Source organism: Scardinius erythrophthalmus (assembly GCF_964197995.2).
Source record: "Scardinius erythrophthalmus genome assembly, chromosome: 3".
Classification (NCBI taxonomy): Eukaryota; Metazoa; Chordata; class Actinopteri; order Cypriniformes; family Leuciscidae; genus Scardinius; species Scardinius erythrophthalmus.
In genome coordinates, this window is record NC_138223.1 from 19,333,175 (window position 1) to 19,356,232 (window position 23,058).

The window sequence follows — 23,058 nt, forward strand, 5'->3', positions numbered from 1 at the left end:
TAATTATACAATGTACTGAGTAATATGAATTAACTACATTCACTTACTATAGGTTTAGGATTACATTTGGTTTAGGGTTAGTTGCATGTAGTTATGCATAATTTTTTAGTTATTACAACAGTAACTAAATGTAACGTGTAACTAGGACACTGTAAAATAGTGTTACCCTATCTATTATTGTTTACCTATTCATACGTTTTTATTTTTTTGTATTTATAATAATTATGAATTTACATAACCATATTCTATTTTGAGCATATACTTTATGCCCTCACCAACATGGTGGTTGCTTGATAAGGAGAAAAGGGTTAAAGTACTCTTGGTGTCTGGTTCATATTGCACAGCTTTTACCACTGTATTAATCAAAACTAATTATGCTTAACCAGTAACACTTTTACAATATGGTTCAATTTGTAAAACTGAATTTAACTAATTAGTTAATGCATTAGGTCTCTAATACTATCATTGAACAGCTGCTTTTGTATTAATCTACAGTAGGTTCATGTTAATTTATTAACATACTACTGTTCATTGCTAATTCATTATTGTTCATAATACATTTGCTAATGTTAATTTTACATTTGTATTAATTAATGTATTAGCATATATATATATATATATATATATATATATATATATATATATATATATATATATATATATATATATATATATATATATATATACACACACACACATATATATAGTATACAGAGAGAGAGATAAATTTATATTAACCTAAATTAGTAAAATAAGTAAAAAATATTATTTCATTCTTATTATTGAATTAATTGGTGTTTAGAACCGTACTGTAAAAGTGTTACCTCTTATTCTAACACTGATTTGTTAGTTTTGAGCAACACATGTTTTTGTATGTAAACAACATTTTTTGACTACCTGTCAACTTAATTTCAAGCAGATAATTTGAGAACATTTGTTGCATACAGTGTATGTGCTTTCTCAAAAGTTTGGAACTTCACAGCCTTTCCTCTAGCACCAGGTTTTGCCACTCCCGGTTAACAGTATGGCTTTACAAAGAAAGAGCAATTAGCATATTCACAGAAACGTCACAAATACAGTGTCATCAGCAGCAAGACAGTGTACAGCTATGTGTACCCTGCATGAAAAGGCAAATTGAAAATAAGCAGTTCAGTTTCCAAAAACATCACTGGAGAGGCATCTTCGAACTACTAGCTGTAGTACGTACTCATTGCATCAGCTACACTAAGGTGTAATTGGATAACATTCATAGACATATTCATCAAACAGTCTTCAGTGTGATTTGTCATCATGCACAGAAAACAGCTAAGTGAAATGTGGATAAAGTGTTCATGATTTTTTTAATGGAAATGTTACCCTAGTAAACAGTATTACATTACTTTTACTACATATTATATAAAATAAAGCAAGCATATGGATATATGACATAATTGTCTTCTATTTTGTTTGTCCGCAGCAATTTGTGAGAACAGCTCACATAGTCTTTGTAGAATTAATATCTATTATAAAATATAGGGTTAATCTAACACTAAGTACAATTTGTGATTGATGTTTTTTTTTTTTTGTGACAGTTGATAATGTGTCAAGTATATGTAAGAAAAAGGCCATCAAAACCATCCTTGTGTGGATGTTGAAGTGCTACTAAATGTGCTGTCAAATGGTGACAGTAGCTCACGTTAATATTAAAACTCTTGGTGAGCATCTAGTGACACAACTTCAGCTACATTTCAAAGGCTGTAGATACATTCAGAATAATTTAAGAGGCTTCTGTGCCTCTTTAGTATGTGCAGAAAAGTTTGATCTTCTTTGTTAAACATTGTTTTTTGAGCCACTACATAATATGTCCATTCTACTTCCATGTAGGTTTGTTGGTCCTGTTAGTGATAGAGTCTTTATTCTGTGTGGATCTCTCTGAGAAACTGCTACTTTTGAGGGAGTGTTCTCGTCCAGACTGTGGAGGAGGAGTGTCACTGCTCCGACTGGAAGCCCTTACACTTTGAACCCTCCTAATAGACCCCCCTAGTTTATCCTCACTCCTTAGCAATGGTCCGCTACTGACAGAGTCCGTTCTAACACCAGGCAATTTCTGAGAGCTAGTTCTGGATAAGCTCTTTGATGGTGTTCCTGTTACAGCTGGTGAGGGCAAGTCTTTTTTAGATCTGGAAGATGATGCCACAGTGTTGCGAGCAAAGCTAGGTAAAGGCGAAGAACTTTTTAGGGTGTTGCTGGGACTGTCAGGTGTACTCCCTTCAGAGGTTCCTTGTGTCTGGGCCTGAGCCTGGGCCAAGGCACGCATTGTAGAACGACACATCTTTTCCTCTGGTGCTGGTTTTGAAATGTTACGAACCGGTTTGGAATTAGTTTTTTTGATGGAGGGTCTGTGTTGAGTCGAGTCCCTTGCCCACCGAGAGTTGCTTGGTGTCGCTCCTCTTTGTGCCCTGGGATCCTCTGGAGGGAGGCTTGAATGCCGTGCAGGTCTACCTTGTCTCTCGCCTCTCCTGGCTGGCATGCTTTGGTCGCGAAGTATACGTCTGGGTTCAATGCTCTCATGTCCAGGTGGTTTTTCGACTTTCTTCATGCTGCTACTAGATCGATTCTGCCTTGTAATTGGCACCACTTTGCGCAAGTTCTGAGTCTCAGTTGCTGTGAGGGTTCTTGTAGGACGACTGGCATGAGCAATCACTTTGAATGGAGACTTGGTTTTGACAAGTGTTCTGGGGATACAGGTCTGGACTGCTTTCTCACCAACTCTGCGCCCTTCAGCTGTGTCACAGCTATCTGTCTCTGCTTCTTCAGTATTTACAGATGGAGTGACTGATTCTAGACCTGCTTGATCAAAGCTTCCTACTAGTGGTTCATCACTTGATATGGACACAAAGTGACAATCGGTGGACTCAAAATTGGGGGATAGAGAATTGGTGTCCTGAACGACTCTTGGATAGTTGGCATCCTGTGACTTTTGGTTAAGTCCAAATCCTTCTTTCATGATAGGAGAACTCTCAATCTCAGAACAATCAGTTTCAGTGCAGTCCATGACATTCAACCCAGGTTTCTTACTAGACACAGAAGGATCAAGGGGCAAAGGGGTGTCACAAGTTGTTGAGGAAAAGGTGCTTGTGTCTGCTTCCTCCTTCTGTGATGAGATAATTTTGTCATTCCAGACTTTTTCTGGCTTAGGTCCCACCTCAGAACTCCTACTAGATGGGGGCGTATCAAGGACAAATGCTTTGGGAGGGTCTTCTTCCCTTTCCAGATTTGTTACAAACACTTCACACTGGTTGTCATTATTGATCTGGCTTGTTATCTCAAAGGGTTGAAGGCCAGAAACTAGTTTGTGTTTCTCCACACAAACACTCATGTGTCCAACACCATGACCAGATGTCCCCTGATAAACATTCTTTGTGTTATTTAATTGAGGTGTAACTCCACCTTCAGAGAGAGTAGTATAATTATTATTATTGTAGGGATCCGTGTTCAAGTTGTAGCCAAAACTTGAGTATCTAGCTAAAGGACTGATGGGTTCTGTCTCAGCCTTTGGTGAAGCTGATAACTTCTCTTGGTAAACCTGACTCTGCGGACCCAGCTCCCTATTATCATCCTGTGAGACAAGCCATGCCATGGTCTTTCTTTGATGGTTCCTGCCTGAACGTGGCAGGCTGCTGAATTTGGCATAGTCGCTTTCTGAAGACCCAGAGATCTGCTCCATATAGCCACGGACGTTGCGGTCACTAGAGGTGTGATGGTAACGGCGGGCACTAGACGAGCGCCCCAAAGGACTGTGGGGGCTTTGAGGTCTTGATTGAAGCAGGAAGTCTCTGAGGCCTTCTTTGGTAAGGATTTCAACATCATTTTCGCTGCTGCTGCGACCAAAACCTCCACTCTCTCCTGTCTCAGTATTGGCTGCACCCCAGGCACACCGTCTCTCCTCCAGTTCCCGTAAGCGTCGCAGTCTAGATTCCTCCTTCAGTTCCCTGTCCAGGTTGTCCTGCAAGTGGACGAGAGATCACTATAAGAGGGTGTTCACTGACAGATGATCTGTAGCATGATTCATAAAGACTTTAAAGGGGACCTATTATGCCCCTTTTTACAAGATGTAAAATAAGTCTCTGATGTCCTCAGAGTGTGTATGGGAAGTTTTAGCTCAAAATACCCCACATATATTTTTTATAGCATGTTAAAATTGCCACTTTTTGTGTGTGTCCCTTTAAATGCAAATGAGCTGGTGCTCCCGGCCCCCTATCAAGAAGAGGGTGGAGCTTCAAGAGCTCATGCAACAACAAAACAGGACAATCTCACGCACTTAAAATGTCAAAAACTGTCAGTAATGGTGTTCAGCCTTATATGTTCAAACCGAAGTCGGATAATGATGCCTACAGAGCCAGAGAATATATGGTGCATGGAGATATGACAGGTATAGTTTAGTTTAATTACGGTTATTACTTGTGTTGTCATCTTGCTTTCATCCACTATTACTACAAGCCTCTTGTAGCAGACCCGTTTGAATGATGGCCAAAATTTTACTGATGAGTTTTATGAAGTTTATTGTACATCACACAAAAATCGATGATGCGTCCGTTTTCACTCCAGAAAATCACTAGAGGGTATGCATTGATGTGACTGGATTTAATAGGAGAAACTGCAAAAACGCGAGTAAAACAAACGATTATCAGTTTAAACAAAAAGTTGGACTCGATATAGTGTTCCTTACAACTTAATCTTCCTGGTCGACTGACATTTGCTTAATAAACTGCTTAACTTTATATCCGTAATACAACTCCGAGGAACTAAAGTGCATGCTCTCCCTTTCATTACATTATTTTAAATATCTAGTTAGTGACGTAGTGCAAGCTTAGCCTGTTTGTCTAAAATAATTGTGTATTTTCAGCTTCAAAATCATGAATATTTTTATTCTGGCGTCACCATTGTCCTGTGGGTTACTAGCATCCAAGCCTATTCATTTAAACCCACAATGTAACAGTAAATTTAGCATTTTAATCAACAGTACATTTTTTGTTAACCTTTTACTATATGTTTTTGAGTATCACCATATTATTGTATCCTGAGTTCAGTATCGTGATATATCAAATCGTGACATGAGGGTATCGTTACACCCCTAGTTGGTACTGATCCATCCTTGAGTAACAACTTTTTTAACAAAACTTTTGTTTTGTATTGTCCTTTTGTATTGACCCTAGTTCACAAAGCAGTCTGGCGTAAAATGATCCGCACAGACATAAACGAATTTAGGTATATTGAGGGTCGAATTCGCTTCAAAAATAAAACTATTCCACTGCGTCTTCAGCGGCTCTGAGGTCGGAGTACATAAATACTGATATGTTCACTCTTACATCCAACAACAAAAACACCTGAGTTGCTTATGAGACATTCTTGCTGCTACAGCTGCTCTGGCCTGAAGAAAATGGCGGACAGTGTACAACTCGCTCAGGGCGGGGTCTATACTAATACGGCAGAGTCCGTCAACAGTCATGTGTGGGGCCTGTACAAAGTGACATCACTTTGCCCAGAATCTGTGAACGGCTTGTTCTATGAAACTGCTTATGATTTATGGGGATAAAAAACAAACAAAAAAGGAGCGGGTTGATTTTTATCATTATAGGGAGTTTGTGCCAACACACATTTATGTGCAAACACCATGTAAAAGGGGTTACATTTGGTGTCCAAAGTCATTATCTTCTTTTGCTTTTTCTACAGGCCATAACATTATAATATTTTCTGTAAAAAGTGTCTTATATAGCTGAAAATCATGATTTATTGTTGTCCGAATTAGTCAGTATATATTTTTTTTCCATCATGCATCATTGTGTAATCAAAGTATTTTATGTTACTTTTCTTTCTGTAATATTTCATTTATTTTATTTATAAAAGCCCTAAATAGTAATTTTCCTAATTCTACAACATTAAATTGTTAAAAAATGACTTTTATCTTATAAAAATGTGTCCATAAATTTTCCATCAATTCTGTTACCATACTAGACTGGGTAAACCCAGCCTGATCTGCCGGTGATTTGATTTCGCCTTGCTGCTCAGGCTGGAAACCTGTACATATATCTATCCTGCTTCCTTTACAAATTTGCGGCAACCAATCACAAACTGGCTTTTCCACCTGGCGCGCTATTTGCGGGTTTAATCCAATCCAATTCCAGAGCTGTTACGGCTCTGTCCAATTCCTTTTAACCTCTCGACAATGCTCATTGGCTTCTTTTTAGCAAACAAATCGCTCAAGTGGGTGTAAATACCACTTACTTTCATGTTTTTTTTTTTTTTGCACAACTTACAAAAATCGCTCGATTCCATTGCTGCTTCTGCAAACCGCTGATCAACACGTTTGGTTACACATTTCCTGCCTGGAGTTTTCGCGTTGCTCTGCAAAGTACGTCACCCGGATCGTTGGTCTGATTGGTTGAAGGACTATCCAATTGCGTACAGAGTCATTTGAACTATGCCCGTTGATCACGCCTCTTGTGCAGTAGAAAATACATAGCATACATAGACTCCCCAGACCAGTGTTCAATCTTAAAAGATTGAGCTGGGTCTTGTGATAGCCAGGCTATTACCGTACCATACTTTGCCTTTAAATTGGTGAAATGTTCTCCACAACTATGTAAGACACAGGAAATGATGTCACTTTCCCTCACTGATAAGATCTGAAGCACTGAAAGTTATGTGTGCTCTCTCTGAGAAAATATTTTAATCTAGAAAGTTCTTAAACCAAGTGTTATTTTGTAAAACGTCAAAATTTTTACAACAATATCAAGAGGAAAAAATGTATCACTGATCACACAGTGGGTTGTTTTTTAGTCATGATTTCATTAGTGTCATTTGCTCTTAGCATTTATGCTAGCAAGTGGAGTTTTTGACTAAAAAGTTAAAAATGGTCAATTCTGTTACTGTCAAACTCTGTTACCAAGGTAGAGTAACAATAATGTTGACAGTATGAAACAGAATTGACAGAAACAGAGTTGAAAAACAATACTTTAAAGAAATCAGTTTTTTCATTAAAAGTAACTTGTGTTTGGCAAGCACGGAATTATTAAAATGTGATATGTTTTCAATAAGATTCTGGAAACAATTTCTGTTAGTGAACATTTTTTTTAAAATACATAATGTATTTCCACTAAAAAGTGAATTTTGCATAATAGGTCCCCTTTAATGTCTTTACAGATGAACTCTTAATTATTTCATCTTAAATTATTATCTTTACTGTTTTTTTTACTGTTTTTTTCCACCTTTTCTTCATTTTTGTTTGTTAGTAAATGTGATATGTACCTTTACAGCTTTTTTGAATTTTAGACAGAAGTCTTGGAAAATTCTGAAGCACTCATCCAGTTTAAAGGTGTCTTTGTCTTCACAGAAGAAGTCGATGAGGGCATTGCCCTTTTTACGCAAGTCTAGCCTGCGATGTTTGAGGTCCTGCAGGGCATGTGTAGAGCTCTAACAAATAAGAGAGCAGCAGGTGAGTCATTCTTATTGGCATAAAAAAGTTAATCAAATCATTATAGCGATTACAACAGAAATATAAAACCATAACCCCCCCCCCCCCCCAAAAAAAAACCTTTAGTACAAAAAAAACATACTCTACTATGGAATTCTAATTGGGGGAATGATTAATTTACCTGCAAAAATGGACCCAGCTGCTTTTGCAGCTCATCGTCATCCTGAATCTTCTCTTCCAAGGAACGTGTTTTGACATAGAGAGAGGAGAACTCTCCTTCTATATTTTCTACTGAAATTCTACAACAATAAAAGTCAGAGAAAGATTGAGGAAGGGGTCATAGAAAGGTGAGACCTGTTGCAAATGTTAGAAGAAATAAAACCTAATACATTATTAGCACTAGTTAAACCAGAAGAATTTGGATTGATTTTGCTGTAGTCTCACATAGCTAGACCTTTACAGGATTATAGATACAGGATACAGGATTAATAAAACTCTAGATTTTCTAAAATAGAGTTTAAGTTTTATAAAATGAAAAGATTATTAATAAGAGAAGTTTTGAGAAATAATAATATTAAAAATATATATATTTTGTGTTACCTGGCTGCACTCTGAACATGTGTTAGCTTCTCTGGGAACTTCAAAAGGGCCTCATCCTTTTTCTGTGCTTCCTTTGTGACAAAAGTTAAAGAAAAATCCAAATCAAATCAGTTAAAAAAATTGTTGTTGTTATTGGCTGGTTTCCTAAAACATTTGCAAACATTTATCAGTAAATATGGAGAAAACTACAGTGCATCTGGTTCGGTCCTACTTACTAGTGCCACAAAATGGAGCAGGTTCATGCCAGGCTTGTTGGCCTTCGTATCAGCCAGAGAGAGAAGCGAGGACAGTTTGAAGCCCAAAGCATTGCCTGCATAGCCACCCTATGAAAACACAGAGAACATCAGTCAATGTCTGGTCAATGCTTTAAAAGCCAACAACCTTTCCTGATTTTAAAATGTCAGGGAATGTTTTGGAGAGAAATAGTTGAAAGGAAAGAGCAAAGGTGAAAAGAGGACTGGGAGAAATGTCCACAAAAAAGGGACAGATGAGGGGTAAAGGATAGGGAACAAAAGAAAGACAATAAACTGAAAAAAGGCTGGAGACAGAGAGAGACTTACTGCATTCATGATATTTCCCGCTTGGAGAACTAAGTGTAGAATGGCATGGAGCTCTTCACAAGTCATTAGTTCTGAGGAATAATCAATAGAAATTGAATAATCGTAGGCCATTTAACAAATTACACAACACTCTAAATGCTATTAGATATCCTTCCTACTGTCTAAAGTCTAAGAAATTGAAAGGGAATCTATAGACTCAATGCACATTTCAATTAGAAATAAAATTGCTGACAGTATGTCCTACTGTATCATGATGTGCTGCTAAGATTAGTTAATGCAGGATTAATAAAACTCAATTTGAGTTTTTATAAATGCTCCTAAAATCAAAGTGATGATTAATGGAGTGCCATATCTTTACATTTAAGTACTATTGAAGTGTAGATAGGTCATGAACCATTGAATTCTGATAAGGCTAATACAAGCAAAAATGTCTGAAAATGTAATCCCATATCTCTAGCCGTAAACCTAACCCTAACCTAATAAGTTATCCCTAAAATCAGAGGGAAATGATAGATGAAAAACACTGATGTAGAAGCATCTAACCCTGGTTGTAAGCCTAAATTTGACATAAATTGTAAACTTGTCCCTCAAACCTAATTGGTTGATTGGAATGTTGTTCCAGGATCAACAAATATGTTGATCAGAAACATGTTGCACTTGGTGAAAAAAGCTGAGTGAAAGAACATGACTCAGCAAAATGCACTCAACTCAGAATTGAGTCCTAATGAAAGTTCACTCTACTGTTTATTGGTCTACACTTGACAGCATATATTTTGAAAGTGGTGGAATGGTGCATCAAATGATATGGGTTGGTGAGTTTGTGTATTAGAGAGAGAGCATTAGATAATTGAAAAATTACTTTGCGTTTATTTACCCCCCCCCCCCCCTCCCCACCCCCAATACACTATGGTCCTATGGTAGTAGTCTAGTATGTTCTTACCTTCTGTAGCCTGACGCACAATGTTAATCTCACGACTCATGACCGTACAGGACGGGAGAAACTCTTCCTGAAGTACCATAGCCTCAATACACACCTCAAAGCTTCAAACATGAACACACAATCATAGTCGACTTGTCTTTTTGTCATGACGTTGTTCGGTATTATGAAAATGTATATTTGTATCTCCTCGGTAAAGAGAGATGTTGTGCGTCTCTTACCGTGGCACTTGAATCAGCAGGAACATGAAAGAATCAGCCAGTGTCAGCTTATTTGGGTCTCCCTTGAATTCCTTCAATCTCTTCACCTAGAGAAGATAAGTGATTTAAATTCACATTCAAATATCAGAGCAAACACAAAGCATTTGTACGATGGGATTCTCAATGTATTTGTACCATTTTTAATTTATCGATAGATTGGATTAATTGTACAAGCATTTTTTTTTTATAATATAGATTATAAGTTAATCTGCTGTCGGTTAATTAAGATTTGACATATGAACTCGCGGCGGCTCCATTTGACTCTCGTTGTTTTAAAAGTGATGAGACTTTTCAGTTTTATGGACGTCGCCATCTCTGAGATTACTTTAGTCACTTTGATATTACTTTAGTCACAGAATACGGACTCAGTTACATGTAAGAAATCCCATTTGATTGCATGTTCACGCAGACAGTATTCGAGATGCTTGTGTAAGTTGCTGTGTTAACAGAAAGTTTCAAATGTGGTTGTTAATTCTAATAACTGACAGTGTGAATGTAGCCAGAGTTCTCACCTCTTCTGCCTCTGGTAGTAGTTTGAGCAGTTCTTTCAGCTGTTCAGTTCCATACTGCTCACTGTTGCCAAGACGGATGTCTTCTACTATTGCATGATTGGGCCTGAGGGAGAAAAACAGAAGAACAAAACAGACAATCAATTTGTGGCTCTGCCTGATCATCAGCTCAGTAGATCTCTTGTAGGATACGTCAGTGTATTGCTCCAAAGAAAGATGGAAATACAAACCTTTAACTTCACAAGGACATTGTGAGTTATGTATACATGTATATTTAAAACAGTGCAGGTATTTTGGGTGCCACTCTTGCCATTTTAGGTGTTTAATTACTATGTACATATATTAAATTAAGCATAATATAAGGTTAGGGGTATACAACTATGTAACAGCAATCACACTAATTCTATTAGGGGTATATAACTATGTAACAACAATCAAACTAATTCTATTAGGGGTATATAACTATGTAACAGCAATCACACTAATTCTATTAGGGGTATATAACTATGTAACAGCAATCACACTAATTCTATTAGGGGTATATAACTATGTAACAGCAATCAAACTAATTCTATTAGGGGTATATAACTATGTAACAGCAATCAAACTAATTCTATTAGGGGTATATAACTATGTAACAGCAATCACACTAATTCTATTAGGGGTATATAACTGTAACAACAATCAAACTAATTCTATTAGGGGTATATAACTATGTAACAACAATCAAACTAATTCTATTAGGGGTATATAACTATGTAACAGCAATCACACTAATTCTATTAGGGGTATATAACTATGTAACAACAATCAAACTAATTCTATTAGGGGTATATAACTATGTAACAGCAATCACACTAATTCTATTAGGGGTATATAACTATGTAACAGCAATCACACTAATTCTATTAGGGGTATATAACTATGTAACAACAATCAAACTAATTCTATTAGGGGTATATAACTATGTAACAGCAATCACACTAATTCTATTAGGGGTATATAACTATGTAACAGCAATCACACTAATTCTATTAGGGGTATATAACTATGTAACAACAATCAAACTAATTCTATTAGGGGTATATAACTATGTAACAGCAATCACACTAATTCTATTAGGGGTATATAACTATGTAACAGCAATCACACTAATTCTATTAGGGGTATATAACTATGTAACAGCAATCACACTAATTCTATTAGGGGTATATAACTATGTAACAACAATCAAACTAATTCTATTAGGGGTATATAACTATGTAACAGCAATCACACTAATTCTATTAGGGGTATATAACTATGTAACAGCAATCACACTAATTCTATTAGGGGTATATAACTATGTAACAACAATCAAACTAATTCTATTAGGGGTATATAACTATGTAACAGCAATCACACTAATTCTATTAGGGGTATATAACTATGTAACAGCAATCACACTAATTCTATTAGGGGTATATAACTATGTAACAACAATCAAACTAATTCTATTAGGGGTATATAACTATGTAACAACAATCAAACTAATTCTATTAGGGGTAGATAACTATGTAACAACAATCAAACTAATTCTATTAGGGGTATATAACTATGTAACAGCAATCACACTAATTCTATTAGGGGTATATAACTATGTAACAGCAATCACACTAATTCTATCTATCCATCCATACATATTGTACATTAATGTCCCATTTGGAAATCTTCATTAGTTTTGTAACAGGCTTTGATTATAATTTCTCTTAATAAAATACAAAATGAATGTGTCTCTAAATAAAGACCCATTCAAATATGAATATTAAGTAAAATTGTGAAAGGTTCTTCTTTTTTCTATGCATTTGTCTTTACATGTAACACTAAAATGGATGCAGGAAGTGACTTGACTCACAGTGTCTGATCAGCCCTACTGTACATGGCCACTCACATACACGGAATACACACAAACATCACAGACAAACATAAATATGATATAATCTGATTACACATGAAAACATTGTCTTTTTGCATAATCATTTATAGTCTCTGAGGATGTTGAAATACCTGTTCAAAAATAAACAAAAACCCTGTTTACACAGGCCACATCCACCTTCAACTGCCCATTTCACCAGGTCCAGATCTTGTTTTCTTCTTTTATTCTGGCCTAGTTGTCTGTTGAGTACTGACAACATACCTTGTGTCTTATCTGTATCTAGTACATTTCACAGTGAATGTATACAGCATCCTCATGTGAACTCTCAAGTATCAATCAGAACCTGAAAGCTATTGATCTTCACACAAGATCATCGGGTTTCTCTTGACCACCACCAGATCCTATTTCTGTGCTGAAGCACATGCATACAAAGGTTTTTACACATGATGATGCTTCGAAACTTACTTTTTAAACTGTTTGAGGAAAATTCCAACGTTCATTCCTCTCTTGGAGTCCAAAATGCTGATCTGGGAGAACAGAGGAGAGAGGTTAATTAAAACGGATGGAAAGATACACAAAGGACAGACTGTGTGTGTTCTGAGCAGAAGCATCACTCCCATTCAAATTTTGGGCTTTCAGGTTGTTGTGGTATGTTGATTTGAATGCAACTTCCAAAATAAATATAACTAGTATCTTTGATGGTGCCAGTTTACTATAGGTTAAAAAAACTATTTATTTACCTAGTTATTATTTTTATTATTTTAGTAAAATAGTGTGCATTTGGTTCCAAAATGTACGGTAATTAGAAAGAAGGAGACAGATGAATTTCAAGGGCACACTAATGAAAACCACTAGACTTACATGTCTTATATTTAATAGAACTAGAACTAATAGAATATAACTAAGTTGTGTTTTTAAGTGTGCCATACCCGGACTGCCACTGGTTCCCCTTAAATAAATAGGTTTTTATGATATGAGAAAGACATGCAGACAGATAAGAGTTTCTTAGATTAATATAAGTTGCTTTACAAAATAGCTGAACATCAATTCAAATAAGCTAAACAGGAATGAATCTCTTTCCAGTTTCTAGTCATGTTATTGTTATTTATTTGTATGAATCTTAAAGGGATAGTTCACCCCAAAATGAAAATTCTGTCATTATTTACTCACCTTCATGTTGTTTCAAGCCCATAAGACTGTTGTCAATCTTTGAAACATAATCACAATCTTTTTAATAAACCCTGAGAAATTTCTGTCCACCCACTGAAAGTTTGGAAAACTATTTTTAAGCATGACAGCTTTTAGGGGAATGGACTTTCCATGGAGGGACAGATATCTCAGGTTTGAATAAAAATAACGGTTTCACTTTATTTTGATGGTCCCTTTAACACATTCTGTTGACTGCAAGTAACATGTCTACTAACTCTCATTAGAGTATTAATAGAGTATTAGTAGACTTAGGTTATGGTTAGAATACTATAAGTTGACATGTTGTTGCAAAGTTACTTATAGCCAGTATAATGTCTGTTGGGGACCATCACAATAATGAGTTAGCAGATATCAAGCAGACAGTCTACTAATACTCTAATGAGAGCTAGTTGCAAAGTTACTTATAGTTAACAGAATGTTCAAAAGGGATCATCAGTGTTACTAAAATACTGTATCTTCATCTGTGTTTTGAAGATGAGGGAAACTATTATGGGATTGGAATGACATGAGTGTGAGTAACTGATGACAGAATTTTCGTTTTTGGGTGAACTAACCCCTTATAGAATACAATGTTATACTTGTTATTCTCATTAACACAACATCAGCACCAGGAAACCCTCAGTAGCGTGATGACTCATTTTGGCCCATGAGATCATTAACTAACTAACATGACAGCCATTTTAGTGGCACCTAAACAGACACACAATCTGTCACTCTCTCTAGCAAACACATTTACAGTATCTCACAAAAGTGCAGTAACTCACATTTTAGCAAACATTTTAGTATATCTACTCAAGGGACAATATTATAGAAATGAAACTTGGATATATTATAGTTTAGTCATTGTGCTGCTATAACTATATATATTGACTTTCCTCTGGAAATAACTCAACATACACCCATTATTGTCAAAATAGCTGGCAACAAAGGTGAGTACACCCTAAGTGATAATAGCTGTACGTCATTTAACCATGCAAAGCCACAGAACAATTCTCTCATACTGACCACTGGATGTTCACCATGGCACCTCATGGCAAATAACTCTAAGGATTTGAGAAATAGAATTGTCGCTTTCCACAAATATGGCCAAGGCTACAATAAGATTGGTAACACCCTGAAACTGAGTTCCAGTACAGGCCAGGGTCATACAGAGGTTTTCCAAGACAGGTTCCACTTGGAACAGGCCTCGCAAGGGTCAATCAAAGAATTTGAAGTGATGAAGGTGATGGAGTGGCCAAGTATTTCTCCAAACCTGAACCCTATTGAGCAGCTGTGGGGCATCCTCAAGCGAAAGGTGGAGAACCACCATGTGTCTAACAGCCAGCAGCTCCGAGATGTCATTATGGAGGAGTGGAAGAGGGTCCCAGCAACAACCTGTGCAGCTCTGGTGAACTCCATGGCCAGGAGGATTAAGGCAATGCTAGATAACAATGGTGCTCACACAAAATATTGACACTTTGGACACAGTTTTGACATGTTCACTTATTGTGTACTCACTTTTGTTGCCAACTATTTTGACAATAATGGCTGTATGTTGAGTTATTTTCAGAGAAAAGTAAAAATATACTGCTATACAAGCAGCACAATGACTACTCTAAAATATATCCAAGTTTCATTTCTATTGTCCCTCGAGTATATATACTAAAATGTTTTTCATCAAATGTGAGGGGTGTACTCACTTTTGTGAGATACTATTCATGACCCATGTGTGTGATACATGCAATTTGTGACGCATCACAAACTCAAAGGACTAGCAGGATGGTGTCTGAAATTACAAACGAGGCCACACGCATGGTCCACGCCACCTCATACCAAACATTAAAAAAGCTTCATTAGATCGGCACAGGTAATCTTGGTGTCTTCGTGGATAATTACAAAGCTACCAAGACCAGCGGCAACCACACAAAACAAAACAAAAACACAGCTGGTCGCTTAGACACAAAACGACAGAGCTCACGGGAGCATGTGTTTTGGATGAATGTTTGTTTCAGCGACATGTTTGTTTTATGTGAAGGTGGAAAACTAAGTTGCGCACACCTAATAACACTTCTTATAAGCCAGTAAGAAAATCCCCATGCTTCCCACATAATAGGAAATTGTTAGCAAATTAAACATAACAAACATATGAATATCATACAAAATAACCACTTTGTTGGAATCAACTTGATTTCTTTAGTTGTTGTAGGTATATGTTTACATATAAACTGAAAAGGACACTTTGGATTAATTTACAGCATCTAAAACATAAAGTAATTATGCATACACAGCTTTTGAAATGTTAAAGGAGAACTCCGGTCAATTTTAACATTGAGCTCATTTTTTTGTACATTTGGAGTGCTGTCAATACAGAGAACAACGACAAAAATCGGTGTTGCCTACACCGAGTTATTCTATTTTTAAAATTTGCACCCTGTTGACTTCAATGGGGCAAGTACTAAACCTGCTTTTAGCCTCTTAACATCCTTAATGTGTCATTACAAGTGCACAGAAAATGTGAGTGATTCCTTCAGAGTGAACACGAGTGAATCTGACTGCAGTAGATGTGAAAGATCATGTATAAAAATGATGTTATTTAAGCCAGCGCAAATACCTGTGTTTACATCCTGTTTTTCGGTTGATGTCCAAAGTAGTCGATGGCTGAGTTCACACGCATAGGTTTAGTTACCTATGATCACGCGCGTGAACTCGGCAATCGACTACTTTGGACTTCAACCGAAAACAGGCATATGCATATTGTGTAGAGACAAGAAAAATCACACTGTCTAACAAGCTTTAACTGCAGATATTCCAAGCAATGATTAATTTCTACACAGGTTGCCTTACCTCATCCTTGTTCTCTTTAAATGAACCTCTAGATCTCCCAAGACGAGATTGTCCATCGCTTGTCTGGGTTCGAACTTCCTCCTGCTGGCCGAACAGCTCCTCCACTGTCTTTACGTCAATCTGATACTGCTGCTGTCTCACTGCCAGAGTCCAAATATTAGGTTTACCCCTAACCTTCTCCTCTGGAATGGTTTTCCAAAAGAAGCTCCGTACCCGTCGTTTCTTGCGTGAAGCGTGTTGACCTGGAGCCTGGGGTGGTGGTGGAGGAGGCGGAGGCGGTGGTGGAGGTACTGCCGAAGGGCAGGAAGTGCTGTCATGTCCATGGCTAGGGTCATTTGTAGAGGTTGTAGAAGGTTCAAATGGCAGTGGATTTACTATTGGTATGGTACAGTCGCTTGCCGACTCCTCCAGAGCAGTCACACTGGCCATGACAAGCATTACATTAGCAATGACACCAGTCCCGGAGGGGCAGGCTGTGAGGGGATATTTTGCCCCGTTTCCAGAAGACCCTTTAATAAAACGCAAAACAAAGCAGGACAGCCTCCTTGTTTGATTCTAGGTGGTGTCTGTTGGAGTCCCAAGGTCTCTCTCACTCATAGTCGCTAATATAACAACTAACAGCTATGTAAATAATGAGTTTTTCCTCAAGCAGAATATGTGCGGCATTCATTCTTAATTAGGATTTAGTGCAAAGAACAAATCTGTTTTACAAAAATCTGTTGACTGACTCATGGCTCTGACACGATGGTGTTTCGCAATCTTCTTAGGTCAGTGTCGTGACATTCTCACATATTTTGTCTTCGCTTCTTCTACATAGTCCCATAATGCCAAGATGTTACTTCCAAGCTTTCACCCACTGCGGTGTGGTCAGAGGTCAAACCCTTGGATCTGCAGGAAGGACAAAACCCACACACATTCAAAATCAAAATTACTGAGGTGCAGTCAAGCGAATGAACTTGGAACCTAAAAACAGAGGAAATGAGAAAGTAACAGACATCAAAAGAGATGTGGTTGTACACTCAAGAAAAGGCCCCAGTAGGAAAATGCCAAAAGCTATTGTTCGTCTTAAGGCATTGGGGCCAGCCTGATATGTGTAAAAATGATCTTGACAGATGAATCAAATCTTCACTAATGAAAACTCACACAAGGCACTTTCAAGGGATTTGTACGTCTCATGGCAAAATAATTTGGCACAATTACCTTTACATAACATGAATTATACAGTAGTTACATAACTTGTGGCTTACAGTAGTTTGGTGCTAATCTAAAATGTTGTACATATTAAGAAATAAATAGTGTTTTTTATGAAGCATCATACGAATGGTGTACATGAAATGAAGACTCATAATACTGTAGTTCTGGAACAAGTGTTTTAAGTATGGTTCAGGTCATAAACAATAATAAAGACTCAAGTTGCTTCTTTTTTTGTTGGACAGGTATAGGAATTAATTATTGTGTAAACCGCTCTCTAAAACTCACTTGTATTATCTGTGTAATTTAAAAAAAAAAAAAAATTCTAAAAAAATAACTGATAGAGTTAGCTAGCTAAAGACATACTGAATGCACCTTTAAAAATGTAAGTAAAATGTGTACACAATCATAACGAACACTGAACAAGACCTTTGCTCAAGGTGTAAATGATCTAAACATTGTTTTTATTTTACATTTGGAAGGAACTGCACTACAAATTAGTATAATATTTTATATAATAAATATTGGTAAAAGTTTAGCCATTAAATAGTGAATGACATAATTACAATAGTTTTCATACTGGTGATTCACTTGAGCCACATCTGTTATTTGAATATGCAAAGCAACTGACATCAAACAGCCTTCAAAGTACAGTGAGGTTGTCAAGGAGACCAGGCAACAACCAATCCACAAAAAAGCAGCTATTTCACACAGACATTTGCAAAGAAATGCTGTGAAAAAGCTCTGAAAAAACAAAAGATATTGCAGCTTATCTATTATTTTGATTTATAATTTACAAGAGCTTACATTGATCAGCACATTACAGTATCAGATTACTATATGGCTCAGGTCATGTCATGCAGGTGTCTCTGTATCACAGATATCGAGTGAACAGACTGAAGTAAATGGCACTGGTTTTCGTCTTATGTCCTACTGTCAGGAGAGACATACTGCTGTCTGCTGGGAGAGGCCACGGCAAAATGCCACAGCACTTTTGACTGTCAGACTGAACAGTCTTATTGGGAATCTGTTATGTAACCTATATCTCAGAGAAACTGAAGGTTATAAAAGTCTGATTTCATGGTAAAAGCAAAAACGCAGGTTGTAGTGGCATCGTTACTTATGAGTTAGCCTATCTTTAAAGTCACCATGAAATCAAAATTGACTATCCTTTTTTCTTATGGAATATTGCAGTAATTCATTTAATTCATGTGCCCTTAATCTATGTTTAAAAAAACTTCCCCTCCCTCTTACAGCAACATCTCTTCTCTTCTCTGATGACGCGTTTACTGGTGCGATGGGGATTTTTTCCTGGTTTGAGAAGTTGTTTCACTCAGATATATGTAACAATAGGGAAGAAAAGACTTCCGTAACTTCAGTTTCATACCGACTTTAATGCTGAGATCGATGTGTAGACAACACAAAAGTCTGAAGATGTTAGTTTTTACTAACAAAGTTAATTGAACCCTTAAATGGTCCATTGTTATTGGTTTGTACAGCTGTGGTGAAAGATGTTCTAGAAACAGAGAATAAGACACCAAGTGCTGTAAACCAGAGCTCATCATACTGCAACCTGTTAACAGGGTCTCATTCGATCCTCTAGGTTTTTACTTATTAAAAGACAATTGACGTCACAGGAAGACTCTGTTTCCATGCTGGTTCAGCTGAGTTAGGCCTCAGCTACTTTGTATAATTAATTCATGTGTAAAAGTAGATGTATTTTTCCTTTTAAGGCATCTTCTTCATAAGGGTTATGCTGTATGCTGTTCTAACATGGTTTTACCACTTATACCGAGTAAAAACATGCACTTTATTTCAGTATCTACAGCTATTTTATATACAGTCAATTAAAATAAGATTAGTATAAAATAGATTAGAGTCCAATTCTCACTATTAACTATTAACTACGACATTTGCCTTAATAAACTTATACTGCTTATTAATAGTAAGTAAGATAGTTGAAGGCAGGGTAGGTAGGATTTTTCAAAAAAAAAAAACATTCCAAATTTGTTTAAACTGTCTTTATATACCAATACATAATTAAAATGTAAGTACTCTGAAAAAGAGAGTATAAAAATCGAGTGTCTGTAGACCTCTCACGACTGTTGTAAACACAGCTAATTATTTCCATTCACTCCACCCCCTCCCTTCTGGGCTCCTTCCAAAGCCACGCCCCAAAAACACATGAACGCGCGACGCCAAACGCTCAGGCTCAGCTGGAAGACGCATTTATTTACCTGAGACGAGTGGAGAGGAAGGAGCGCAGTGCATGCAGTGACATCATGTCAGAAACACATATCACTATAAATATAAACAAATACGATTTCTTTTAGTACTCACTATCAAGTTAGCATATCGATACTGGTAAAGTTTAAAATATACTTTGTTTGATTCGGTAACAAGCTATATTTATAGGTAACGAGCTATATTTATAAGGCAAAGCTAAAAACAGGTTGCATTAATACACGTTTTTCCATTACCATCAGTTACACTGTGATGAAGGTGAATTTCGTGTAAGATTCATAACATATACTGTGTTTTGCGAGTTTCCATGATGAAAACATTGTTGACTCTGATGAGGACTAACGTTACACTCCGGAGACAAGTACCGCTTCGTCGGTTCGAGGACAGGTCCGGGGTCGAGGGCGAAGCAGAGGAGGTCGTTCAAGAGTGCGGGCAACCAGGGTCCGAGGAAGTAGTTTTTGCCTTGTTTGCCTTCGCTGACTGAATATGCAGGTGCTTTGAATTTTGAATGCTCTTTCTCTGCCATTATTTTACTCTTTGTAGGTTTCGCGCCTCCCTTGCACTCCTCAAATCAAACAGGTGCGCGCGCATATGGGCAGATCTAGAAACAGTGGTGGTAGCCATGGTTGCGAGAGTGAGTGACAGTCGCCCAAACCAATCAATTGTTTCGTACCGAATGGAAATAATGAGCTGTGTTTATTGCAGATTAAAAGGTCTACAGTCACTCGATTTGTATACTCTTTTTCAGAGCACTTACATTTTAATTATGTATTAGTATATAAAGACAGTTTAAACCAATATGAAAAGAAAGTTTTTTATAAAAATCCTACCTACCCTACCTTTAAGTTTAGGTATTGGGAAGGATTAAGAGATATAGAATATGGTCATGCATTAATATGTGCTTTATACTAATAAACAGCCAATATCCTAGTATTATGCATGCTAATAAGCAACTGGTTAATAGTGAGAATTGGACCCTAAATTAAAGTGTCACCAAATATAGATATATATGTGTGTGTTCAGATCCTAAATGAACATGTACTATGTTGGCTAGAGAAGAGAATACAGGGTTAACACTCTGTAACACATTCTTCCTCACCTCAGTGGTGTCTTTGCTGCAATGTCAGCGACAGTGTACAGCAACACACCCAGATACACCGCACCAAATCTCTTAACGATTATAACCAACATCACATTTACAAACATGCTGAAAACCCATTTGAGGGTACATTAAAGTATCAATCATTTAAAGATAAATCGGACACTACAATAATGTGATTCAACACAAACACACAAAGCCTAGCAAATCTAAAGAACGCAAGAAATCCAATCGACTACTCATGAGAATAACATTATGTGGATGAAGGAAACAACACTGTTCATGAAATGAATGAACAAAGGGATAGTTCACACCCCCCAAAAATTCTGTCATTATTTCCTCACTCACTTGCTGTTTAGACTACCACTAATCTTGAACAGAAATTATGTGTTTTATTTATTTATAATATTCTCTCATCATTTTTGTGTGTCCATGCATTGAAAGTCAACACATCAGCCAAAGCTTTCACACACCAAAAAGTACAAAAAGAAATCAAAAAAGTAATCCAAATGAATCTAGCGGATCACTTTATACGAACAGATTTAATTTAGACTTTTATTCATATATAAACATTGATCAGCACCCATACCTAGAGTTCATTAAATATGCCATACGCAAGCTCAACCCTGCTTGCTTGATGACGTTTGTTGATTCCATGTTTTAAATCCTAATGGCTTTAATGATCAGCCTCCTCCTGTACTGTGATTATAATGTTTTTCCTCTCTCACACAACTTAAACATGTGACATAATTTAATATTGCTGTGCCTGCTGCCAATCCTAAATGTTTACCTCATTATGGAGTGGTGATTTCTCAGATCATGTCACAAATACAATTTATTTAAGCTTGTTTAAACAATGAAGCATGTCCTTGTTTCTGTGTTGATATATATATGTTTTTTTTTTATTATTCATAAAGAATGCAGAATGCCATGATACATCACATGATGTGGACAGCAGAATTCTTCATTAATTTTACTGATAAAAAGAGAGGCTGTTTTTAAAAAGAGCTAGGCTAAGCCTCTTTCTAATAAGAACTGGGAGCAGGACTCCGGGACTGTGATTTAAAATGTACCTCATCACAAAGCTGACAATTTTAAGTATACTTAATGGATATTTGAGCACATTTAGAAAGATTGGGGCAGTGTTAATAAACAAACACACTGTACCCAGACCATTAGACATCTGTTCACATGCTTGGCAGTCTAGCAAATTAATCTGACCTCCTTTTGAGAAAATCTCCTAACATTTCTCATTGTTTGTTTGTTAGTGATTAGTCCTTTTGTTTTTGGAAAAGATGGCAGCACAGAATCATCTAATAAACTGAATGGAGTGTAGGTTATGCTTAAATTTGAACTTGATTTGAAAACCAAATTTCCCAGGAAGAATTCTCATTCTATTCTGGTTCAAAGGCTTTGTTCAACACTGTAAAAATCTTAAGGGGCAATCTCTACCTGATCTACTCCTTACATTTACGTAGTTTTAACCCAGGTTTTCCCAAAAAGGAATTTGTGAGTTGATGAAAAGCTAATAATAATAATTATTTTGAATGTAAAAGTCAAATTATTATAATGATCAGATATTCTCTGTATATTCCATACAATTGTAATTTACAATAGTAATATATTTCTGTATTCATTCTTACGGTAGCCTATACTTCGAGTTAAAACATGCTACTACAACTACCACTACTATTACTACAACTACTACTAATTATTATATTATAATAATTATTATGTATCATTATTATTATATTATTATCAACAACAGAGATCTGTGAACATGTGAATGTGTTAAATTATTGAAATATAAACTTATTAAATATAAATCTCAGGGGCTATTTAAAGTAAACAGTTTACATCTAAGGGGTTTGGCTGGCAAAAAAAGTTTAGGACCCCTGGTTTAACCTAATGTATATATAGGGTGATGATAAATAATATTTTTGACTTGAATAAAATCAATTAACTTAGATGTTACTACATTCAACATTTTTAGACTAACATTTTTTTTCAGTGAGGTAAGGATACTGTGATACTGATACTGAAGAGGGTAGTTAGTGGCAGTGATCGTTCAAAAGACCGTCAGAGGCAGCAGATGCACAAAAGTGCATTCATATTCATTTTCAGATAGCATAACAGTAGATATGTTTGCCCTTGGGTCTGTCTACACACAAACACAGACAAATGGTACGTCTTCTACCCTATCACAACTCTTCAGACAAAGTCTTGCCCTGTTACCTGACTCAATTGATACCGCAGTT

At 36.6% G+C, this 23,058-nt stretch overlaps 1 protein-coding gene across 1 annotated transcript; it reads right to left on the reverse strand.

Moving 5' to 3' along the window:
• Positions 1-1,849: 1,849 nt before the first annotated feature.
• fhdc1 (FH2 domain containing 1) lies at positions 1,850-16,704 on the reverse strand (the record flags this gene model as incomplete). The annotated part of the gene is made up of 11 exons (XM_081361390.1): positions 1,850-3,985; positions 7,288-7,452; positions 7,635-7,752; positions 8,054-8,124; positions 8,269-8,376; positions 8,614-8,684; positions 9,554-9,654; positions 9,772-9,857; positions 10,323-10,425; positions 12,700-12,761; positions 16,267-16,704. The coding sequence occupies 11 exons, from the start codon at positions 16,702-16,704 to the stop codon at positions 1,850-1,852; spliced, it is 3,459 nt and encodes a 1,152-aa protein (XP_081217516.1).
• Between the last annotated feature and the right edge of the window lie 6,354 nt (positions 16,705-23,058).